Source organism: Microtus pennsylvanicus, chromosome 4, assembly GCF_037038515.1.
Source record: "Microtus pennsylvanicus isolate mMicPen1 chromosome 4, mMicPen1.hap1, whole genome shotgun sequence".
Classification (NCBI taxonomy): Eukaryota; Metazoa; Chordata; class Mammalia; order Rodentia; family Cricetidae; genus Microtus; species Microtus pennsylvanicus.
Genome location: NC_134582.1, coordinates 70,305,941 through 70,331,490, shown reverse-complemented (window position 1 = coordinate 70,331,490; position 25,550 = coordinate 70,305,941). Strand labels below are relative to the sequence as shown.

General features: G+C 39.8%; 1 protein-coding gene across 5 annotated transcripts in view; it reads left to right on the top strand.

Annotated features, from left to right (window-relative positions):
• Window positions 1–25,550, top strand: part of Greb1l (GREB1 like retinoic acid receptor coactivator) — a 254,743-nt gene that overhangs the window by 140,115 nt on the left and 89,078 nt on the right. For all 5 annotated transcript variants that reach the window (XM_075969307.1, XM_075969306.1, XM_075969308.1 and 2 more), the window contains exons 5-7: window positions 10,310–10,486; window positions 15,259–15,435; window positions 18,123–18,245. In XM_075969307.1, coding sequence (XP_075825422.1) covers window positions 10,310–10,486; window positions 15,259–15,435; window positions 18,123–18,245 — 477 coding nt within the window. The remainder of the gene's footprint in view (window positions 1–10,309; window positions 10,487–15,258; window positions 15,436–18,122; window positions 18,246–25,550) is intronic.

Below are 25,550 nucleotides of genomic sequence, written 5' to 3'. Positions count from 1 at the left end.
TGAACAGTTCTTAAAATGATGGTGTCTCACTGAGAATCTAATTACATGTGATAATTTGATGTGGGATGTCCTTCTGTATACATGTTGCTTTTATTGGTTAATGAATAAAGCTGCTTTGGCCTATGGCAGGGCAGAATATAGCCAGGCTGGAAGAGATATATAGAGAGAGTAGGCAGAGTCAAAGAGATGCCAGGTAGCTGCCAAAGGAGAAAGATGCCAGAACTTTCCGGTAAGTCACAGCCTCGTGACAATACACAGATTAATAGACGTGGGTTAATTTAAGATACAAGAGCTAGGTAGGAATACATCTAAGATATTGGCCAAGCAGTGTTACAATTAATACAATTTCTGTGTGATTGTTCAGGTCTGGACAGCAGAAATGAAAGAGCAGCCTCCATTTAAATAACTAAATAGAACTAGAGTGTGGGAAGGAGGTTTTCCCTGTTCTTCTGGACCTGGAGTATGTTTTCAGTTCAGCAGTGATGTTATTTATAGCCAGGTATTTTGGAAAGGTATTTTGCAGGCACCAAATTATAAACTTGACGTCCTAACAATAATACACCTTTAATTCCAACACTTGGGAGGCAGAGGGGTGGATCTCTGTGAGTTTGAGGACAGCTTGACATATATCATGTCATGTATTCTAGGATAGTCACAGCTACATAGTGTCTCAAAGAAAACAAATAAACAACAACAGTGAGAACCCCATGAAGTCAGGATGCATCCTCCATATTTGTCAGGATCTCACTCTAACCCAGGCTGACCTTTAACTCACGCCATACCTATAAGAACTTGGAGTGATCCTTTTACCTCAGCCTCAGCCCCAAAGGGCAATGGTGATTTTAAGGTAAAGACAGGCAATTTTTCTGAGAATAAAGAACTGTCCCCCAACAAAGCAGAAGATTCAGATCCAACACATTCTGAAGACATTCATTATGTACCCAAATTCCTACATCAACTGCTTCCGGTTCTTATAACTACTGTTATTGCTCTTGTCCCCTGCTTAACTCTCCCATTTAAAATAAAAAGATGTTTGTAAGCTGGTACTTTATATTTCACATAATGTTATCAATTCTGCTCGCTTGGCAATCGTTCTAAAGATCTTCCTGCTCAGAAGGAAAGCAGCCCTGAAGATGTGCTTACACAAGCAGCACTGAGACCCAGGGAACAGAATGACTGTGGCCTTGTTTGAGAACACCACCTTCCAGTCCCGGTCCCCTGTTTGCCTAAGGCTTGGGGGACTCTAAGGCTATTTTTAGAGGCAATTTAGATAAGCAGGTACTTAACATCTGAGAGGTTGCCATTCATAGGGAAATTTTCCTTGCTAATTTCTTATGTAAATCATTGAACTAGAGCAGGTTCCTATCCTGCTGGGAAGCAGTTGATTGTCTATGCAGGTGAAGAGCAGCCAGATCGGGGCCTCTGAGAGCTGTTTTCATTACTTCAGTTGGGTTTGCTGCTGTGTCAGTAAATGTCCCTTTCCCCTTTTTATTTACTCTGGTGCCTTCAAGTTGGAGATAATTGGAGAATGCAAATCCCTTTCTATGAAGTGAAAACCCTGGCCATTTTCTTAAGAAAATGCAGATGAAGTTTATATAGAAGGGTTCTCTGTTATCACCACCACCATTTTAATTAAAATCATTTGTCTCAAAAGAGCGTTGGTGGGAGAGCAGCCTTCCATTATTGCTCTCAGATGAACTTATTCCCTGAGCAAGTTTGCAAAGCAAGTTGTCCACCCATATAAGCAACCATCTTCCCTCCTGTGCGCAGCAGCAGCCTGGAGCCTTCCAGAGGGTGTCCTGAGGCGGTCTAGTGGTCTCTGAGGAGTGGTCATATCTGCCTGCTATGAGGGATCCTGAGATTTGTTGGTCCGGAAATCCAGTCACATTTCATGGATTCTCTAGTTAGCCACTCCTTACAGGCACAGTTTATTTTCAGTTAAAAAAAAAATAGACATATTATGTTAAGAGCTAACATAATATTTTTTTTTCTTTCTTTGGAAATCTCTGATCTATAGTGAGTTTAATTAGCTGTGCTAACCCCTGACAATGAGAATTTGGGGAAATATTCAGGAAATGTTTACAGTCACCACCAGGTCCTTGGCAGGGGAACTTCAGAATCTTTAGGCTAACTGCAAACTGAATTAAGTAACTTTTCTCTAATTCTGTGGCGTCTTTGGCCATAAACTGACTCCCTCCTGACCCCGTGCTCAGTGTAGCTTTCTCTTTCCGCTCCATTCTTTCTTTTTAATTAAATTGCCTGAGGCTGTGTTGGCAAGTAGCTTGAAGAAAAGTATTTCAAGAGTACCTTTTAGGAGCACCTTTATGTTTGTAGAAAGTGAAGCCTCAAGTTCCATTTCTATACATAGGCAGTTTCTTCCGTGACCAGCGTAGCACAGGAAGCACATGTGGTCTAGTAAGTGAGTTATTGCTCAGATACTTTTATGAGCTTTAACAAGTCTATGGTTTGCTTTGGCTCCTTGCTTTTATTCAATGTCCTTTTCTGAGCCAGGGTCCTATCAAAAAATTACACAGGTTTAGCTTATCTTTTTAGGTTCCTCTTAGGTGTGACATTTTCATAGGTTTTATTCCTGGGTTTGATGGCCCTGGCAATTTTAGAATATTAATCAAAGATCTTGTAAAAAAATTTCTTTATTCAAAGAGTTTGTTTTTCTTCTGATGACTCAGAGACTAGATGAGGATCCCAGAGGTGGAATTTATGTATGCATAACTGGGGGCAAAGAAGCAACATATATTTATTTGAAGTTTTTACCTCATTGATATCCATTTCTTCTCCACCTTTTTTAATTTGTTCAGATATTTATGTCTAACCTTGTCGATATGTATTTTCTGGTTTGTGTTATACACAAGACTGCTGAGTATTATTTAAAGAGTTTTCGTTTCAGACGTGGAAGCTCTTTTCATTGGTTCTTGCACCCTTTTCACAGACCATCCTCCACATTTTATCTTTCCATTGTCTCAGGTACCAATGTTTTTAACCAAGAAGACTAGAAAGTGTGCTTCTTAAAGAGTCCATTTATTGTTTAATGATTATTATTTTTGACCTCTATCCTCCCACCCTAAATGGGAATCCCCAAGCCTGCCATACTAAAAACTGTTCATGCTTCTTCATTTCAATGAGTTACATAGTTTCCATTGTGCCCCAGAAATGACTCTGAAATAATAATTCTTCCATTTAAAAATACCATACTTTCTGTGGGCACTCTCCACGTTGTGCTGGTGTGGGAGGTCCTTCTCTGTATTGCTTGTATTGGTTAACGAATAAAGAAACTGCCTTGGTCTGATAGGGCAGAACTTAGGTAGGCGGAGAGGACTGGACTGAATGCTGGGAGGAAGAAGGGCGGAGTCAGAGAGATGCCATGGATCCGCTGCCAGAGTAAGACAAGCTGCCAAAACTTAGCCGATAAGCATGTGGCAATACACAGATTAATAGAAATGGGTTAAACTAAGATGTAAGAGTTAGCCAATAAGAAGTTAGAGCTAATGGGCCAAGCAGTGTTTTAATTAATACAGTTTCTGTGTGGTTATTTTGGGGCTAAACTAGCCAGGCGGCGGGGACGAACAAGCAGCCTCCTACCAACATTGTGCCTTCTCAACTCTGTTTAGTCAGGGGCTAAAACAGTAGTTTGCCCTCTCCCACCTTGCCATGAGAGAAGTCTCACCACAAGAGTCACTCTCTGGACTGGGGAGATGGCTCTGTCAGTGGAGACGGAGCTGTTCAGATTCTCAGCATCCACAGTAAAAGAGTGAGACTTAGGTGGGCACACATTTCCATTAGTGAATCCAGGTTCTGTGAGAGACCCTATCTTAGAAGGATAGGGTGGAGATTAGAATTGAAGAAGACACCTGACATGGACCTTTGGCCTACTGAGGGGGGTGCAGCGGGAGAGGAAGAGAAGAAAAAAGAAACATTATATTCTAAACATAGAACATTTTGTGGTTTGTAAAAACTTTCCAGACTGACAAACTCTTAGTTCTCAACATCCTCAGCCTGCTGAGTAGCTGGCATGAAAGTTGGGTGCCAGCACTCATAGTTAAAACCTTGTATTTTAAGGATTCATCAGTGAATATGAGATAGGTAGATAGTGCCATAATCATAGTTGACAAGGGATGTCATATCAAATGCTCCACAGAATTTAGCTTAAAGCAGGCACAGTGAAAACAAGTGATAAGATTGACAAAAAACAAGCAAGGAAGAGGTTCTAGTGTGGTGTCCTGGGTTGTACTGGAGTTGGGGGAAGCATAGACAAGTCAGAAGTGCTTGTTGGTTTTGGTTGTTGTTGGTTTTTATGATCTATTTAATTTTTGTTGACATGTATGTGTGTGTGTGTGTGTGTGTGTGTGTGTCCCCACATGAGTACTGCTGCCCAAAGAGGCCAGAAGAAGGCATCAGATTCCTCCAGGAGCTGGCATGTAGGTACCGGCATCCAAACTGGGGGCCTCTAAAAGAGCAGCAAGTGCTGTTTACAATGGAGTCATCTCTTCAGCCAACCTTTTTCTGGGATCTGGTGATGCTGTTGTTGATTTTGGTTTTGGTTTTCCTTTTTTATTTGGTTGTGAGATCGATTCTCACTCTCTACCCCAGGCTGGTCTTGAAATTCAAGGTCTTGCAGACTTAGTATTCAGAGCTATAGAATTTTTGGCATGTGCCTTTATGGCCAGAGAGAGGTGTGGAGATTGGAGTTAGAGATCAGGTTGTTGGTTTATGGCTGTTTGGCCTTGGACATTTGGTTAACCTTCCTGAACCTTTCTCTCATTTGCATACTGGGAGATTAGAATTTTTAGAGTCCCCCATTCTTTACGAGTCACAAATCTCTTTTAGTAAGACACTTTTGAGGCCTGGTGGTGGTGGCACATGCCTTTAATCCCAGCACTTGTGAGGCAGAGGTAGATGGATCTCTGTGAGTTCGAGGCCAGCCTGCTCTACAGAGCTAGTTCCAGAACAGGCCCAAAGCTACAGAGAAACCCTATCTTGAAAAATCAAAAAAATTACACTTTTGAACTCCTCGAGCATTTTGAAATAATTCCATCATTGATAGAAATTTTAGCTCTACATAAAAAACATTTATTGGAGACTGACCAGTATAGTAACATATTTTTTGATATTTATGCTATACAACAACTGTCTACAGTTTATAATTTAATAGTTGTAGTTTAATTAGCTTTAAGTTGGAGAATAAAAAATTGTGTTGTTGAAATTCAAAAATAAAAGATTATACTTTGTTTTAGGAGAGACAAATAGATTTAAATGTTTTCAGCATTTAAAAAACAATCTAAACTCTACTCTTCCACTCCTCTCCCATTCTGGCTGTAGAACCAGGACTTGCATACTAGGCAAGCACTCTCCCATCGAACTATATTCCTGGCTTCCAAAACTACATTTGAGGCCGAAGTTATGGAATTTGTATGATTGGAGATTAAGGAATATAGAAATTTATTTCCACAATTTTTGTATTTTTGCTCTATGTGATAAAATTTAGGCTGAGTCATAATTACTATTTTCTAATCTTTATAACATTAATTTTTAGTGCTTGTGAGGCAAAGACAGGTGGATCTCTGTGAGCTCAAGGCCAGCCTGATCTATGTAGCAAGTTCTAGGCCAGTCAGAGCTACATAGTGAGCTTCAAATAAAAGAAAGCAAACATTAATTTTTTGATGTCTAAAATCATATTGGTGCATTTATATAATCTCACTGATTTCTGTATATGTGTGTGTGTGTTTATGTATATCAGTGTGTCTGTATGTTTGTGTGTGTGTCTATGTGTTACTAGGAATTGAACTAGAACCTTGCACATGTTATGTACTACTACTAAAGTACATTCCTATTTCTAATTTTGTAATTTTAAAATTATAGCTGTGTTTATTCTTGAACTTCATATATATATCTATATACACACAATGATATACAATTGTGTCCACTTTCCCATCTCCCTTTTCCAATTTCCCCAAAGTGTCTCACTCCCAACTTCATGTCTTTTTTTTCTCTGGCAACCCACTTCATCCAGTTAGTGCTTTACGTATGTGCATTGCATGGAGCCGCACACTGGAGCATGGGAAACCTACCAATGAGAACACACTAGCAAAAGACAGACTCTCCCTCTCCCAGCAGCCGTCAGCTGCCAGTGGCTCCTTATGAAGGGAATATCTGAATGAGTAAGGGCAAGAAATTCAGCTTCATATACCCATGAGCACATTTGGATGAATTAGCAGAACTACCTTCCTGTGTTTGCCTGAGTTTCCCAGCTTTCATAGCTTCCATGTACCTGCTGTGGCACATGCACACCCCCAAATCACACACGCATACAATAATAATAATAAACTTTTAAAAATAAATTTCACATATAATTCCTAAGTGTCTTAGACTTAGGAATTATAATTTTAATTTTAATCCCTGAATTTATAAGAGCTACTTGCTAAGCAACAATGTAATGGTGACCTTAAGGTTAGGTTTGGTTCTTTTAAGATTTATTTTGTTTTTAAAATGTGTGTTTGCATGTTAATATGTGCACATGAGGTCACAGAGGCCAGAATAGAGTGTTGGATCCCTGGAGCTGGAGTCACAGACAGTTGTAAGTCACACAGCATAGGTGCTGGGAACCAAACTGTGATCCTCTGCAAGAGCAGCAAGTACTCTCAACCGCAAGCCATCCCTCCAACCCCAACTTCAAGGTTCTACCACATAATGTTCTAACCACATTGCAGTAATTTTGCAAATTGATACAGGTTGTGGTTGCCATCTCCGTTCAATATAGAGTCACATTTGAAGAGACTCACTTCCTCAGCCTTAGTGACAAAGGCAGCTCCTAGAGATAGTTTAATTAATAGCCAGTCATAAATTTCTCATCAATGATTAATCCATGCTGGTTATCAAGGTAGTTGATGTCCCAACTCTTGAAGCAAGTCATACTTAAGAGTAAGGATGCCACTTCCTATGGAAATTGTGTTCTAGCTTCATCAGCATCTAATAATCTCTTTGGTGAGCAATCTTGATACTCCTTTCAATACTTTCAAGTACTTCCTGGATCAGTATTGTATAATTTAAAAAAAATTTTGTTTTATTTTAAATTGTATATGCTTTATATCTGTGTGAGGTTCTATGTGCTTGAGACCAGAAGATGGTGTCAAATCCCCTGGAGCTGGAGTTACAGGTGATTGTAAGCCGGTCCTATGTCGGGCTAGGAAATGAACTCAGCAGTACTTTTAATCAACTTATCTCTCCATCCCCAAGTATTTTCTAATTTGATGAAAAAGTCTATTTCTGCCCCCAAGTGGATCATAGCCATGTACCCCATTCTTAGGTTGCCTTTTGCCAGATTGAAGTGTGTCCTGAAACATGATTAATAAAAACTCAGAGACAGATATTGGGGTTCAACTAGAAAAGGGAAGCACTGGTTCTTACCTCAACCTCAGTCCAAAAATAGTGATCCTGCCTCCAAGAAACCTTAGAATAAAGCTGAGACCGAGAGCTGTCTCCTCTCTATTCTGGGATCAAGGGCGTGCACCACTACTGCCTGATTTCTATGGTAAACTAGTGTGACTACTGGGATTAAAAGTGTGTGTCACCACTGCCTGGTCTGTAAGGCTGATCAGTGTGGCTGTTTCACTTTTCGGATCTTTAGGCAAGCTTTATTTATTAACATACAAATGAAATGGCACTATAGTGTCCTTCATTTTATATATGTGAACTCCTACATTTTAAATTAACCCATTTCTATTAATCTCTATGCTTCCCTGAGATTCATTTACCTCATATATGTACTTCCCATCCTGCTCACTCTATGGCTCATGGTATCTTCTCTGACTCCATCCTTCTTCCCAGCATTCTCTCTGCCCTAAAAAGGGCCTAGTCATTGGCCAATCAGCTTTTTGTCAGCAATGAGTGTAATACATATTTACAGTGTACAAAGACTGTTCCCCCAGCACACCACCAATGGCATCATTGTTAATTCCCAACTTCCAAGCCTTTGAACTCTGTCACCTAATGGCAGTAGAAGAAACAGATTTTTTAGAGGGCCCTATGTGCCCATTGGATCTAAAAAAGTCCATTGTAAACTGAATAAGTAACGTGCCTCATGCATATTAATAATTTTTGATAAACAAATGACATTTTGAGTAACAAAATACAATTGTCAAGGAAGTTATTTTTGGTATCACATCGTGAATGCTAGATATTCATTAACATTAAAGGGGATCTGTAAGTGTTAAGTGGTTGAGCAACATTATTTTGATCACTGTGGGCTTTTGTTCATTTTTCTAATTCTATTATACCTGCTTTTAACTTCTGATGATTCAAAGCATGTTAGATTGGTATGCACCTAGGACTATACAATGTTTTGATGAGTTTTGTGTTTTTCCTTTTTCATATACTAACTGATGGCATCCAGTTATTTGTTGACTTGTGGTTAAAATCATGATCTGAATTACTGCTCATAGATCACACAATTATTCACAGCTGTGTTATGAGTAATGAGGATAGTGTTCTCCCAGGTTTGTGTGTGTCAGTTAGGTATTTATCTGCCACTTTCCATGGGTTTCTGGAATAGCATTTCTCAACCTCCTGATGCAAGTGACAGAACCCCAATGAAACAAGCTTAGACAAAATAAAGAAATTGTTGGAAGCTAAAGATGACAGGACCAAACCCTGGAAAATGCAAACACAGATGGGCTTCAGAATCCAGTCACTGTCACCCCACCTGCCCAGCTTCCTGTCTCTGCCAAGAGACTTCTCACGCAGGTCAAGAAACAATAAAGGTGACAGAGATCAAACTGGGTCATGCCTCCTCACCCCCAGCTCCATGTTGAAAATTCCTATACAAAATCTTTGAATGGCACGATTTTATCAGATGCCTACATCTGGACCAACCAACGGTGGCTAGAAAGGTGGGTTATTTAAGTAGCTTGTCTAGAGTGGTGTTCAGAGTCTGGCAAGCTCTGGAAATGCTCACCTAGGACGCCTACAATAGGACCGTAGCTGTCCTCTGTGGTGTGTCTGGAATTACTCACTATCACACTTCTAATTAGCACAATGTATGTTCATTTGCTTGTTTGTTTGGTTTTTGTTGTTGTTGTTGTTTTGTTTTTGAGATAAGGTTTCTCTGCGCAGCCCTGGCTGTCCTTGCTCTATTGACCAGGTTGACCTCAAACTCACAGAGATCCACTTGCCTCTGCCTCCTGAGTGCTGGGATTAAAGGGTGCGCCACTACCGCCTGGCTGTGTGAGTTCTTAAAGGAAAATGTTCTGTTCGATTCTGTATCTTTAGGCCTGTGAAGCATGTTTCTAAATTGTGCACTAATGAGTGGATGTAATAGTCCATCACAAAGGGATTACACAAGGACTTGCCACGTCTTGGCTTCTCTAGAAAACAGTATGTTCTGAGTTCTAACTGACCACTCCCTGATGAGTCACCAAGCTCTCAGCTTCAGTCTCTGCTGCTGTGACATGGGAGCTCCTTGTTTAGTGACTGTGCTTGTCCAGTTGAAGTGACTTCCTATTGAAAACAAAGACACTTGGCTAGGGAGATGGACCGTTGGTAACACAGCTTTGCTCCGAGGATCAGGACCTGCACTCAGATCCCAAACCTGTAACTCCCATGTATTAGTTAACTCGATTTGGGAAATAACCAGGCCAGCTTAAAGATATAACTTATTATAAGGGGAAACTCACTCCACAAGAATGAGAAGTCCAAGTTCTGCTGTGTCCCACGGGAATCACCCAGAGTGCGAGCACCTGGTTCGTCCCAGATTTTCTTCCTGGGCTCCGGTTCTACTTCTTAAAGATGATTGGTTAACAAAGCTTCCTCCATCATCCTATTCTGCTGGGGTTTAGTAAGAGAATACATATAGACCCCTGGAACTAATAACCACCACCCTATCCAGACTGATGAGTTCCAGATCCAATGAGAGACTCTCAAAATAAGGTAGAGTATAATTGAGGAAGACAATTGACAGTTGAGCCTCTGCAGGCTCCTCAACACATACATTCACACTCACATGTAAGTACGCCACACACACACACGCACAGAGAAAGACAGAAAGAGAGAATGTAAAACCTTACTATGTGCATATAACATTTATACACGCTTCCCAGGGTTTGCTATATATTTATGATTGCCTTACTTGTGGGCCAGAAAACATGAATTGTCATCTTGATGGAACCAGAGAGGAGAGTCTTCTTGTTGGAGGTCCATAGGTGTTGAGTCCTTATAAGTGATTTCCATAGATAACTCTGCCTTCCAGATGGGGATAAGGAAAGTACCTTCCCTAAAATTCTACTTGTTCTTCTATTTCCAGGCTTTTGTCAAGCAGGAAAGGATTTGCGTTTGGTGTCACTGTGTATGGAGCAAATTGACATCCCAGCAGGATTCCTCCTGGTGGGGGCCAAGTCTCCCAATCTTCCTGAACACATCCTAGTCTGTGCTGTGGATAAGCGATTTCTACCAGATGACCATGGGAAAAATGCACTTTTAGGTGAGTGTTTAATGTCTGTAACACTATTTCGAGGAGAAGGGAGTTGAAATACATATTAATTGAAAATTATCAGAGAATTTTATTTGTATGTCCCTGAATTTAGTTAGAGGAAATATTTTTCTCTCATTAACTTAAATATATTTTACATTTTTATTATCAAAAATTAGACAGGCAAAATTTTTGAGAAAATTAAAAAGCGGCATACAATTTATCCGAATTTAATATTTTAGGTGTGAGAGTAGAGTGTTTGTTTAGCAAGTGGAATGATCTCAGTTCACCATTAGTCATGTAAAAATTTGCATTTATTAAATAAAGTGAAATTTATTCTTTATAGTCACTGATCTGAACCAAATGTCAATTCTCAATAGTTTGTGAATTATTTGCGAATTTTCAGTACTACCTAATGCCTCATAGATATGATTAGTTTGAATGTAAAATATCTCCAACAGGCTGAAGACTAGAGAGTGGCATAATAATCAGAATGTTCATATGTCTGTGAAATTGTCACTCAGTAAAGTTTATATCAAGATGTCACACACAGGCTCTTGTGTCTGGGCACTGGTTCCGACTAAGTAGTGCTGTTTTCAGAGGCAGGTAACCTTTAGGAGGTGGAGCCTGGCTGGAGGGCTACTACAGAGTAATCAGGTGCCTCACGCTGCTGATACTCCAGCCAGGAGCTGCTCCAACCTCTTCCTTCCTTAAGACAAATTGCATTCCTTGAACCATGAGCATGAATGAACCATTCCTTTATGCTATTTCTGTATCCGTCTATTACAGTAACAAGAAAGGTAACTAATAGATGCTTCTCATTTTATCAATTCACTTAAATAACTCAGGATATATAAAATGCCATGAAATATATAACAATGTCTCAGAATTATTTTCTGGCTTAGATTCTTGGCTTTTTCACAACATAATTGTCTGTACTACATCATAAGAAAAATAGGGTGGGTGGGTTTGGTTTCTTTGGTTGTTTTTGTTATTGTCTTGTTCTGAAACAGTGTCCTGGCTAGTTTTATGTCAACTTGACACAAACTAGAGTCATCTGAAAGGAAGGAACCTCAGTTGCGAAAATGTCCCCATAAGATCCAGGGATAGGGCATTTGCTTAATCAGTAATTGGTGAGGAGGGCCCAGGCCATTGGGGGTGGGGCCATCTCTGGGCTGGTGGTCCTGGGTTCTATAGGAAAGCAGGCTGAGCAAACCATGATGAGCAAGCCAGTAAGCAGCTCCCTCCATGACCTCTGTATCAGCTCCTGCCTCTGAGATCCTGCCCTGTTTGAGTTCCTGTCCTGACTTCCTTAAGTGATGGACCATGATGTGAAAATATAAGCCAAATAAGCCCGTTCCTCCCCAGCCTGCTTTGAGTCATGGTGTTTCACTGCAGTAATAGTAACCCTAACTAAGACAGGACAGATCTCACAGTGTAGACTTGGGTTGCCTGGAACCTGCATCAAGGTCTGCTTTGCCTCCATAGTGCTGGATTAAAGGTGTACACCACCACACCTAGCTGGTTTTGAATTTGTTTTGCAATAAAAAGACAGGTATATAAGCTTTCATGTTATTTTGCTGCTGTTTTTCTAGAGGTTCTCAGAATTCCTTTTATTTAGATAGAACCATATCTTTAAAGTACAAATATAAGTAAAAGTAAGGGACAAAGAATTAAGCTGTATTGTTTGTGAGTTGATTTTTATTTTAGTTTTACACAATCATCTAAATTATACAATACCAGAAAGCCTTGAAAAACATCAATATAGTATCTTAAGTTAGAAAGTAACCCTAAACATAATATATAGAGGTCTTCCCTCCCACACCTTTCTTTCGTTCCTTTCTCTCTCTCTCTTTCTCTTCTTCTCTCTCTCTGTTTTTCTTTTTTCTTCCTTCCTTCCTTTCTTCCTTTCTTGATAAGATCTTATTTTGTGGCCCTGACTGGTTTGGAACTCACTATGTAGACCTTGAGTTCACAAGAAATCCACTTGCCTCTGCCTTCCAAGGACTAGAACTATATGAAGGCTTCTTAAATTATAGTTCAGAGCCAAATATTGTTTAACATCTACTGGTCATTTTCATGTTTCATAAGTGTCAAGAATATATAATGGGCACAGTTGCACACACCTATAATCCCAGCATTGGAGAGTAAAGCAGAAGGACCAAGAGTTCATGGTCACCCTGTGCTTCATAATGAGACCTTGTCAAAAAAAAAATGAGGAGAGAGGCTCTAAGTTTGTTACTGGCACTGAACCAAACATGGATTCATTTTGTCTTTAAATGAAATTTAGCACACAGTTTAGAACGGAAATCTAATGGTAAATATTATTAATTGTAGTAAATTAACAAAGAAGACCCAAGATCTCATTTGTTAATTTCTTCATTCAATAGTAGTTATTCAGACTGTACTGTGTAATGAAATTCAAGCTAAACTATGACATGGAGGGGAAATGATAAGAGATAGTCCTTTCAATCATATACTTAAGACTCGTTGGTAATATAAAACAATTTGGGAAACGTAAGTAACATTTTAAAAGCATGATAGTCTCTTGTAATGGAACAGATGAGGTATAGCTCTGACTCAAAACCCTAAAAAAATGTCTCATAATCCATCGCTGGTTCTTCTTCATGACTAGAGGAAACCTCATAATATAGAAAGCACTGTCAGATTTTGTGTCTGTTGGTTGGATGGATGGACAAACACAAGGATGGAAGATTGGATGGTTGAATGGACAGATAGATGTACTATTACATATATGTATGTATGGATGTATGTATGTATGGATGGATGGATGGATGGATGGATGGATGGATGGATGGATAAATGGGTAGTTGGAGGGTTGGATGGTTGGATGGGCAGCCTGTTTATAAATGCTTTGAATTATTAGTATTCTCCAGTGGAGATATTGTGAAATGTTCTTTTTATTCGTGTGGCCTTTCTCTCTTTATCCTTGTTAATATATGCCGATTATAACATATATGGTTAATACATATGGTTTAGGGGTTTGAAGATTGTGCCAGTTTGTCAGTGGTCTTCTTTTCAGTTATTGTAGACAGATACCCGGTCTTTATACTGGATACAGGGATCCTTGTCTTCACCCTTTGTTCATCCTTCTGTATGACAGTATGTGTGTTCTCTTCTCATCAGATGTGAGTAAAGGAACTCGCTGTCTTACTGCTCCTTCCTTCTTTTGTGTCTTAAAGGAGCTCTTATTTGTATTAAATGGCTGATTTTTCATAAAACAGTACATGGTTTCTTAAACTCCCAGCTTTCTCCATTTCCTCCTGTCACATCTGCTCCAGCCAGGCCATTGAGAGTCTTATTTTGTTTAATAGTCTAAGGGATTGTTCAGACATTCAGTATAAAAGATTGAAGAAGCTAGGTGAGTAGAGAGAAAAGGGAATTTCACAGAGCTGTCTTTAGCTCTCACAGGACCAGCGGTGTCCAGGAGCTCAGCTCTGCCCATGCGGCCCTCTCCCTCCTGTCAGCTTACTCTCCCCAAGCCAGAGTTCATGTGTAGTTGAAACCAAACACATATGGGCTCCAATTTACAAACCTTTGCAAATCTAGGGTCCAGTACCATCTAGATAAAATTCTAGAAGAGAGATTCTAACTGTCCCATCTTGGACCAGATGCTTGTTTGTCATGCACCCATAGGCTGTGGTCTCTAGGGACAAGATGCTGTGGTGAACCATGCAGACAACCAGTAGTAGGACCCACAAGCTCTTAAAAAACTTTTTTAGACTAATAAACAACAAGTAATTAATGATTACATAATTTTTAAGTAATGAAAAAAGTAAGCAGTGATATTTTAAGTTAAAGTTATTGTTTGTTCATTATATAATGTGACAGTTTCATAAGCTGTTTTCATTTAGGCATATCATAGTCTGGCATTCACCCCCAGCCCCCAGCAGGTTCTTAGAAAGGAACAGGCTGGGCTGTGGTGGTAGCTCAGGCCTTTAATCCCAGCACTTGGGAGGCAGAGGTCGGCGGATCTCTGTGAGTTTGAGGCCAGCCTGGTCTACAAAGCAAACTAGGACTATCATACAGAGAAACCCTATCTTGAAAAAATGAAGGAAAAAAGAAAGGAAGAGGCTGAAGAGCTTTAGCACAAAAATTTCTTTCTCTCTTCCCCCCTTCCTTCCCCTCCCCTTTCCCTTCCTCCCTATCTCCCTCCTTCCTCTCCTTCCTCCCTCCATTCTTCTTTTCCCTCCCTCCATCCCTCTTTCCTCCTCCCTCCCCTTCCCTCCCTCCTCCTCCTCCTTCCCTTTCCCAGTGCTGGACCTCTGATGCAGGGTCTTCTGCAGCTAGGCATTTTATCTCTGATCTTACTCCTCAGCCCCACCCAATTTTCCTGTCTTTATATACTATATAAATTCTGTCACATGATACTCTTCATTTAACTATTATCCTGTTATAGTAGCATTTAATTTATTCCCAGTCTCTTACTGTTAAAAATGACTCTACTGTTAGTGTAATTTGACTGTGAATTTCATGTTAAATAACAGCCTTGGAGCAATCTTAAATTACTTGATCTTTTTGAACATAAAATACCAGTTTACAAGAGTTGGTTTCTTTGCAATTATATCTGAAGAATTTAAAATAAAAGAGAAAAGATGGGGCGCATGGTGAGGGGGTACTAAAACCTTACCCTCATTTTCTTTCCTCTTCCGAAGTATTTCTGAATAGTTGAGACACTCTTGGTTCATAGACTATGAATATTTTTATACTTTTTGCATTTAGAAGTACAAGGCCACTAGTAACCTTGACTTTCCCCATTTCAGGGTTTTCTGGAAATTGTATTGGTTGTGGAGAGAGGGGGTTTCGATATTTCACGGAATTTTCCAACCACATTAACTTGAAGCTCACCACCCAGCCGAAGAAGCAGAAGCACTTGAAGTACTACCTAGTCAGGACCTCCCAGGGTGTGCTAGCAAAGGGGCCTCTCATCTGCTGGAAAGGTAAATCAAATTCCAGGAGGGGGAGGGGGTGGTGACTGGTGACCCTCACAGGGTTCAGACTCCAGGAGGGGGTGGGGGGTGGTGACTGGTGACCCTCACAGGGTTCAGAGTACAGGAAACTCCAGGAGGGAGAGGGGGATGGTGACTGGTGACCCTCACAGGGTTCAGGGTACAGGTGTGGGTAGGTAAACAGCTCAAGTTCAAAAGGCTGTTCTAAAATGTCTGATTTATCCCTTGTTCTAATTAACTGGAGCCTGTGAGTGTAGGAAAGAGCAAGTCTCTAGATTTGTCTTTAGAGAGCACTTGCAGCTCTGGGGTTGGGAAATTAAGCCCGGTGCCTTTTTGTTTTCCTGAGTTCTTTGCTTTATTTCAGTTTGTCAATAATTCTCACCAATCTACATTTTTTTTCTATTTTTATTTTACCGAAAAAAAACAAATCTCAAATAAGCACTCCAGTCTTCTGGATGCCCGAGGAAGCATATGGGTGGGTTGGCAGTTGGGTTCCTTTGGAATTAGCATCAGGTTAGAGGGCTGCTTGGTGGGAATCACCATGGATTTAGTCACTGTCCCAAAGCAGCTTCTTCTGCCACTGACAGCTTTTCTCTAGAGTCATTATCTTTACCCTTCTTGCCTGCATAAGCTTTGTGTCTAACTATGGAATAGCATGAATCCGAATTCCAGGAACATATTTGTATCTGAGTCCTCCACCACAGTGACTCTCAGCTGCCTCTGAGGAACATTGTGTAACACCATGGGAAAGAAATGATGTGGCCTGTACCAAGCCACTGTCCTCAGAGCTTCAATCTCACAACCACTGAACCTTAAGAATTTCATTCATAGTTCTTTATCTGGCAAAAGCTAAAGAATTTTTCTCTAGAAAGTCTTCTTGAATACCATAAACCCTAAAGACTAAAAACTTGATAAATATCATATCTCTATTTTTTTAACATTTTTCCTTAGCTTTTCTTTTGCTTGTATAAATATATTTAACTTCTTAGTGCTAAGAGAGTTTCTCTTTCTAGTGTTATCTCCCTTCACTGTTCCAGAGACAAACTTCTGTGTTAGGCTTGTTGGTGAGCACCTTTGCCCTCTGAGCCACCTCACTGGCCTTTTTTCTTTTCTTTTCTTTCTTTTTTTTTGACAGGGTTTTTCTGTGTAACTGTCCTGGCTGTCCTGGAACTTGCTTTGTAGACCAGGCTGGCCTCATACTCACTGAGATTCACCTGCCTTTGCCTCCTGAGTGCTGGGATTAAAGCGTGAGCCACTATTGCCTGACTCACTGGCCTTTTTTTAAAAGTAGGCTCATACCACAGTTTTTATTTTGGAACTGAAATCGTATTATTTACCTACACAAAATCACATAATATCGATATGCATATATACATGTAATACAATCCCTTTTAGAAAGTCATAGTGTAGGGTGCTTCAGCCTTTGCATGTCTCATTCCCATGGGGACTTTCTTTAGAACTCTTATAACCCTGTCATACAACCATTTATGTCTTTAGTTCATGTGCTGTTCTTTGAGACTAGTAATGGTAAATTTAGTTGGAACTTGAAGTCCAAGAGACTGCCACAGTGTTCACTGAATCAGCTCACAGTACAATTAGAATCATATCAGAGCCCTGTTAAGAAAAAATAAAAAAAGGGAAGCTCTTCCAGCACAAAAAAAAAAAAAAGTCCAATTAGGTCAAATCAAACCAAATCAAAATGCCCATTGTTTTATTAAGTTAGGTGGTCTTGGGTGGCCGAGCACATGGCAGGGCAGGGGAGACAGGACAGCAGGAAGCCCATGCAAACCCCAAACCACCCTGTTTCTCCTCTGGGAACCCATTTAAATACCCTGTGGGAGTGGTCCTGATCTCAGGGGGAGGGGTCAGGACCTGGCATGCTGGGATTTGGAGTCCAGACCAAAACGACTCCCAGGCCAGGGAGTCCGGGATGGATGCCAGGGGCTGAGGGCTACGTTCCCAACTTAACAAACCCCATTAATATCGGACACTTAATGTCAATATTGCCACTACATTATCAATAATTTCTTACCTATTTCCTTAAATATGAACTGAGAGTAATAATAATTTGCTTAATCCCAGCATCAGGAGGCAGAGGTAGGCAGATCTCAGTGAGTTTGAGGCCCGCCTGGTCTACAGAACAAGTTTTAGGAACGGCTCCAAGCTACAGAGAAACCCTATCTCAAAAAAACAAAATAAATAAATAATAGTAATAATAATTTGCTTCTAATTTTTATCTTTATCTATACAGTTTTTATTTCTCTGGTGTTTGAATATTCGTTCAAATGGAAGCAGACTAGATGGATTAAAGTTGTTATTGTATGCTTAAATAAATTATGAACAAGAAGTTACCTGGTATCTCAAAAGCTCAATATGTTTTTATAATTATTGACATTTTAGCCTCTGTCTTACCCATAAAACTAACAAGACAGCATTGGTTATTGGCACTTTTCATGTGGGAACTAATCTGTGGGCCATAGAATTGTGATTGTTCTTTGCCTTAAACATACCATCTGGCTTAGGAAGAACTCACCAGTCTGAAAAGGCTTTGAAACAATAATTAGGGAAGCTACCACCATTCAAGAAGCAGAGACTTATTCAGAAATCTTATGGATTATGTCCCCATTGCCAGTAAAATAAAAACTACCTTCTTCGTATCTGTTTTTACTCCCTTCTAGAATGTAGAAGCCGACAATCTTCTGCTGTCTGCCACTCCACTAAACCTATTCCTTCAGTGCCATCAACTGTGGCTCCAGAAAATGGAGCAGCTAATGGATACAAAACAGGCTTCACTCAAACAGGTATGAAGTAGTTTTTTGCTATTGAGAGGACAGATATATGTTTAAGGAAGCATTTTTAAATTTTCTTAACTGGTTTGAGTGAGACATTTTCAGATAAAATACTATTTGAGTATTACTAGGATACCATTTGAGTTATCTTACAGTAAAAACCCAGCATTGATATGGCTAAGTCTCTGAGGGACCAGGGCTTACTTACATCTCAATAATCCTACCATTATAGACAATGAAGAAAAACACTGACGGTTGGCAGAAAATTTAGCTGAAGCATAGAGTGGTATCTGTCAATAGAGAGTATGTAGAAATCAGACACCACAGCTATGGTGTAGCACTTACTGGAATACATTCATGGAGACTAGAATCTTAGGATAGACCTCCATTTAACCCAAATACCTGTCCTTCGAATTCAGGGAACCCCATGGAAGAGGAGGAACAAAGAGTGTAAGAGCCAGAGGGGACAGAGGATACCAAGAAAGCCAGGCCCTCTAAAGTAAAAACAAACACAAAACCATGAGATGACAAAAGAGAATTGCACACTTGCTGAATATGAGACAAGGCTCCTGGATGGATTGTGTGTCCCAGTGGATGAAGCCAGGATCTGGTTTTCAATGCTACAAGACAGGAGCTCAGTTACAAATAACTAGATAAAAAATCTTTTCTTTGTGGTGTTTAGCACATTTTCTATTAAATATTTTCATTTATTTTACATACCAACCACAGTTTCCCATCTCTCTTCTCTTCCTGTTCCCTCTCCCCACCTCACATCTCCCCCCCCCACACACACACACACACATCCACTCCTCCACCCATGGGAATCAACAAAGCATGTCAGATCAAGTTGAGTCAGGACCATCTCCTCCTTCCCCCACATCAAGGCTGGGTGAGACAACCCAACATGGGGAATAGGTTCCAAAAAGCCAGCTCATGCACCAAGGACTGGTCCTGATCCCACTGCAAGGTGCCCCATGAACAGATCAAGCTCCATAACTGTCATCCATATGCAGAGCCTAGGTCAGTCCCATGCAGCTCGCTAGCTGTCAGTCCAGAGTTTGCAATCTCCCACTAGCTCAGGTCAGTGTTTCCCCATCATGATAGACCCCCTTGGTTGTACAATCCCTCCTTCCTCTCATCAGCTGGACTCCCAGAACTCCAACTAGTGCTTGACTGTGGATCTCTGCCTCTGCCTCCATCAATTACTAGATGAAGGCTCTCTGTTGACAATTAAGATAGTAACCAGTCTGATTATTGGAGGCCAGTTCAGGCACCCTCTCCACTATTGCTATGAGTTTTAGCAACAGTCATCCTTGTGGATTCCTGAGAGTTTTCCTGGCACCAGGCTTCTTCCTAACTCCAAAATAGCCCCATCTAGCAAGCTACTTCTTTCATTATTCTCCCCCTCTGTCCCACTCCCAACGCGACCAACCCAATCCCTCGTGTTCCAATCCCTCCATCCCTTCCTGTAAGCAGAGGCCACTCATTTGTTTCCTGGCCATGTTGACCCGTAATAATCACACAGTAACTATATTAATTGCAGTACTGTTTGGACAATAGCTTAAGCATATTTTTAGCTAGCTCTTACACCGTAAATTAACCCATTTCTATTATTTTATGTTCTACCACAAGGCTCATGGTTTACCAGTAAGGTTCCCAAGCATCTGTCTTCTTGAGTGGCTACATGGCATCTCCTTGACTCCACCTTCTCTCTCTCTCTCTCTCTCTCTCTCTCTCTCTCTCTCTCTCTCTTCCAGCCTGGCTATATTCTGCCCTGCAATTGGCCCAAAACAGTTTCTTTATTAACCAATGGTAATAAAACATATTCACAGCATATAGAAGAGAACCCCACATCACCTCCCCCTTTCTGTCTAAATAAAAAGGAAGGTTTTAACTTTAACATAGCAAGATTACATACAACAAAACAGTTATCAAGCAAGAATTATAGTTATAATATTTATATCTACTTTACCTTTTATCATAACTAAGGAAAACTATAATTATAACTATCTATTCTTTAACTCCATCAAAGACCCCAGAAGTTAACCTAAGTTAACAGGAAGTGCATTTTAAGTAACTTCCAAAACTCTAGAATTGACAGAGATAGCTCACTGCCTTGGCAGTCACCCAAAGTTCTTCTGTAACATTGGGGCAGCCATCTTACCCTACAGACCCATAGTATCTGGCAGATTTTTCTGTCAAGTGGGAAATTTCAAAGACAGTTACGTCTATATAGGCAGTTTGTCAGTCACATTCTTCTGTGTCCTGCAGAATGTCTAGAAGACTCTTTCATGAAGCAAGAACCCTGAAGGACTGTCTCAGCTTCTTTAGGCAACTTCAGCAGTCATTATTCTGTGGGTCCTGCAAGTCTAGTTTACATAGCATAGCATCAAGCAATCCAGGCAAGTGCAATGTCTAGCTTTGTCACATAAAAGACAAATTCCATAACAAGTTTCTTCAGTGTCCATCATCCTTTTGAAGTAGATTGGTGCTGCCAGGAGCAGATGTGTCTCACTGTCATGTAAAGTCCTAAGCTCTTAAAACATTTTAAATGCCATATTCTGTAGTCTTTGAAAGATCTGAAGAATATCTATCCATCTGAAATACATCTCTGTAATCTATAAAACCTAACATGACTACAAACTTGACTATTATAGATAATTATCTATAAACCTGTATTTCTTAATTATACATTACATTTTTAATGATCTGCACAAACACAATACCTTAATAAAGAGCAGAAATATATACACAGTATAACAAAATTGACCTTAAGACCAAGATCCATACCAATGCAAAGCATTGATCTCTGTAGCATGTCCCCCTTTAAATGTAAACAAGCCTTTATAAACAATCATTTAGGGAAGTCGGGCATTGTTTTTTAGACCACTTTCTGCTGATTTGAGGATGCTGTTAATCAAGTTCTCGTGGGGTCTCCTATGTGGTAGGTCCATCTCAGCCAGCAATCCTGAAGCTGTTATGGATGTTGGACCATCTGGGTCATTGTTTCAGAGGATCTTGTTAGATCAAACCATATTAGCCAGTAAGGAACCCACAACTTTTTATTACCTGTGGAAACAAAAGCAGAACCTCTTTTCCAAAGTAACATATCCTTAGATCCAAATTTTGAAGTCAAGATACCTTTAAAGTATATATGTTGGTTTAACTTAGCAGCCCTCAAAATCAAATCTCTCTCTGTAGTCAAAAAATTTAAAGAAACCACGGTAATATATATAATCCAGACTCTGTGTATATTTCATCTTTACATGGATTGCTTTTTTAACTCCTTAATATATGACTGTACACTGTCTCTTTAAAGACTTTGTCTTATTATTTTTTAAAAACTATTTGTTTTTTTTATAATTGTCTATACTCTCTTTTTCTCTCTCTCAAGCCTATGTACATTTTTTTTAATAATTTATTTAACTTTATTTTATGTGCATTGGTGTGTAGGTGTCAGATCTTGTGTAACTGCATTTTCAGACAGTTGTGAGCTGCCATGTGGCTGCTGGGAATTGAACCCAGGTCCTCTGGAAGAACAATCAGTGCTCTTAACCGCTGAGCCATATCTCCAGCCAGCCTATGTACATTTTTAAACATACTGTGACCCATTAAGAGGTTTATTTGTGTCTGAATTTGTCTTTATTGCATATCTGTAATTATTTTCTGATCAGGAGCACTTTTAAAATGGTAAGCAGCTTAGTTGCAGTGGCCCTGGATGCTGGTTCCACCTCTCTCTGCCTTTTAATATGGTGGAGGTACATTCACTGCCAGCTCTGGAACTGCCAGGTAGGAGCTGTCCTCGTCACTTCAACTCTGGATAACACCATGTAGCATATAAATGCCTTTTATCTGAGTAAAATCTAAAGCTGTCATGCAGCACACTGTGTGGCCTGGATGTGGGAATCTGCCATGCTCTCCTGCCTGTGTACTCCTAGCAGACTTGATCCTGCCACCTGTCCAGGCAGGGAGTGCTGCACCATGGGCATGATCTCAGCTTCTTTCCTCCCAACTCCAGTGGGCACACAAGAACCTAGACCCTACGTGGGTGGTAGGCATCAGCCACAGATGTTTGGGTGCCATTCTGTAGGCAGAGATTGTTTGTTCATTCCCAGCTGCCCAGACCTGAAATAATCATAAAGAAACTATCTTAGTTGCAATACTGTTTGGCCAATAGCTTAAACATATTTTTAGCTAGCTCTTACATCTTAAATTAATTCATTTCTATTGTTTTATATTTATCATGAGGCTTGTGGTTTACCAGTAAGATTCCTGTGTGTCTGTCTCCTTGCCTCCACCTACTTTCTCTATATATCCCTTCCAGCCTGTCTATATTCTGCCCTACAATAGGCCCAAAGAAGTTTCTTTATTAACCAATGGTAATACAACATATTCACAGCATAAAGAAAGGAGTCCCCCATCACCCTCCCCTCCACCAACCCAACCCCACCCCCAGTTTACCCAGGAGATCTCATCTATTTCCCCTTTCCAGGGAAATCTATGCATATATAGGTTGTCATTAGTGTTTTTGATCTAAGCCATTCTGACAGTGTAAGATGGTATCTCAGTGATGTTCTGATTTGCATTTCTCTGGTACCGAAGGATGTTGAACAATTCTTTAAGTGTATCTCAGCCATTTGAGATTCTTCTGTTGAAAATTCTCTGTTTAAATCTGTATCCCATTTTTATATTGGAGTATTTGGTATTTTGATGTCTAGTTTCTTGAGTTCTTTATATATTTTGATGAACAGCCCTCTGTCAGATGTGGAGTTGATTTCCCATTCTGTAAGCTGCTGTTTTGTCTTGTTGACTGTGTCCTTTGCCTTATAGAAGTTTCTCAGTTTCAGGAGGTCTCATTTATTAATTGTCTATCTCAGTGTCTGTGCTCCTGGTACTATATTCAGGAAGTTGTCTCCTGTGCCAATATGTTAAAGACTACTTCCCTCTCTCTCTTCTATCAGGTTCAGTGTAACTGGATTTATGTTGAGGTGTTGATCTGCTTGGGATTCAATTTTGTGTAAAGTGATAGATATGGATCTATTTGCATTCCTCTACATGTGAACATCCCATTATGCCAGCACTGTTTATTGAAGATATTTTCTTTTTTCCATTGTATAAGTTTGGCTTCTTTATCAAAAATCAGATGTTCATAAATATGGGGATTTACATCAGGGTCTTCGATTCAATTCCATTGTTCAACATGTCCATTTTAATGCCAATACCATGCTTTTTATTTTTATTATTATTATTATCATTATATATTATAATAATATGTTATATTATTATTACCACCAATATTCAGCAAAATCTGCCTGACCCTAAATTAAAATGTCTAACTTTTAAACTGTCCAGGACATTTAGATAGAGCCTATAACCTAAGATGGCAGACTACTTCTTTCTGAAAGAAGATCATATCACTAGCTAGTCAAGAAAGAAGAAGGTTGGCATCTGGCTCTTGGCATTGAAAGGGCAACCTTCATTATGTCAGCAACAGGCCTGCATGGCTGTCCTAGAATATGGTTTTAATGATTTGATGGGTTTATGGTGTGTATTTGCCCTTAGACCTTGGAGATAAAACAATGAAAAATTGAAACTATAGCATTAAAAATCAACATTTACTTCATTCCAATAAGTACATATTAAGTGTTTGTGTTCTGAGAACCTTATCAGATGTGTCAGGGTTCCAAGACTTGACTAAGAACTCCCATGAGTTGAAACCACTCATGGAGGGATTAAAAAACAATAAACCATGCCAGTTTTACTACAAAGTGGCCTAGACATAGAAATAGCAAGCTGTCCCCCAAAATAATGAAGAATATTAAAATGTCATAAGCACTAATATAATCTTAATTATCCCAGGAAATAAATTTTGAAAACATATTTTTGTTATGAAAGAAGTCAGTCTTTTGCAAAGATTCAGGCTTCATCAAAGGATCCCCTAGTACCCTGAGGAGACATGAGCTATAAAAGAAAGAAGGTCACTGGCTGACTCACAGGAAATGCAAGTGGCCTAATGTTATTTCAATATTCTTGTGTGGGGGTGTAAGAGGTGATTTGACCATGAAATTCATTGTTAGCCGATTTAGGTGCAATCTAGATAGGTTACTACAAGAAAATGCTTTTCTATAGGGCATCATATTAAAGATTTTCATACTGATTCACTTATATGTGTAGATGTACCAACTATTACTCCTTCTGACAGAGACTGGATGGAATAGTCGGTAAGAATTTCCTTTAGCAGTAGGGTAGCATGGCAAATGTTAGGTATATCTTGTTTTCCTGGTAGGTTAAGATTCACCTCCCTATGGATAATTGGGCCACTGGCAGGTTTCTTCTGCTGAAATGTGAATGCTCATGGTGCAGTATTAGAGGAAGGAATTAATTTACAACCTATATGACTCTGTCTTGAGTTCCTCCTGCCAAGCTCCGGCTGTTCTAGCTTGCTGCTGCTCATCCCCTGCATATTTTCATGCAGCAATTTTGTGTCACTGATTATTTCAATTCTAGTCACCAATCCTAGAGGATTATTATGCCATAAGGTGACTCTGTCTTTGGTTACCTTCATTATATACACGTCTCCCCACAAACACATGTTATAATCAGGACAAGAATTCAAGAACAGATAAAGAAGCATTTCCTAACCTAAAGTCTTTAAATTTCTATATTTCTTCTAAAACCTTTATGGTTATAACTCTTGCAGTTCAGTCAAGGAAACATTTTGAGTTAATTTTTGTGTATGGTATGAGGTGAGATTCCCAGTTGATGTTTTATATGTGGCTTTCCAGTTGCTGCAGACCATTTGATAAGGGAGGGACAGTTTATTTTGGCTCATGGTTTTAAGAGGTTTGGTCTATAATTGTTTAACTTCATAGGGTAAGACAGACTATCCCAGCAGCAGGAATGTGTGGGCAGAGGGAGCTGTTTATTGCATAGCCAGCCAGGAAACAGAGATTGACCTGTTTCGCCAACCCAAGTCTCTCTTCCCAAAGTTCCCATACCTCCCTCAAACAGTGCCATCAAATGGGGAACCACAAACCACACACCCATAGGGGCATTTCAAATTCAAGATTCTACCAAAAAGGTGCATGGCCCTCTCTGAATATAAAACGCATTTAGTGTAGTTCCAAAGTCCCCATAAGCATAAGTTCCAATGTTGCTCTGATGTATAAGTCTAAAATTCCTAATGTAATTCAAGCTAGTCTGCCATGGGCCCCTCTAAAATCAAAATAAATTATATACTTTTAATATTCAGTGGCACAGAAAGAATATTCTTATTCTAAAGGGAAGAAGAAGACTATAGAAATAAGAAATGTCAAA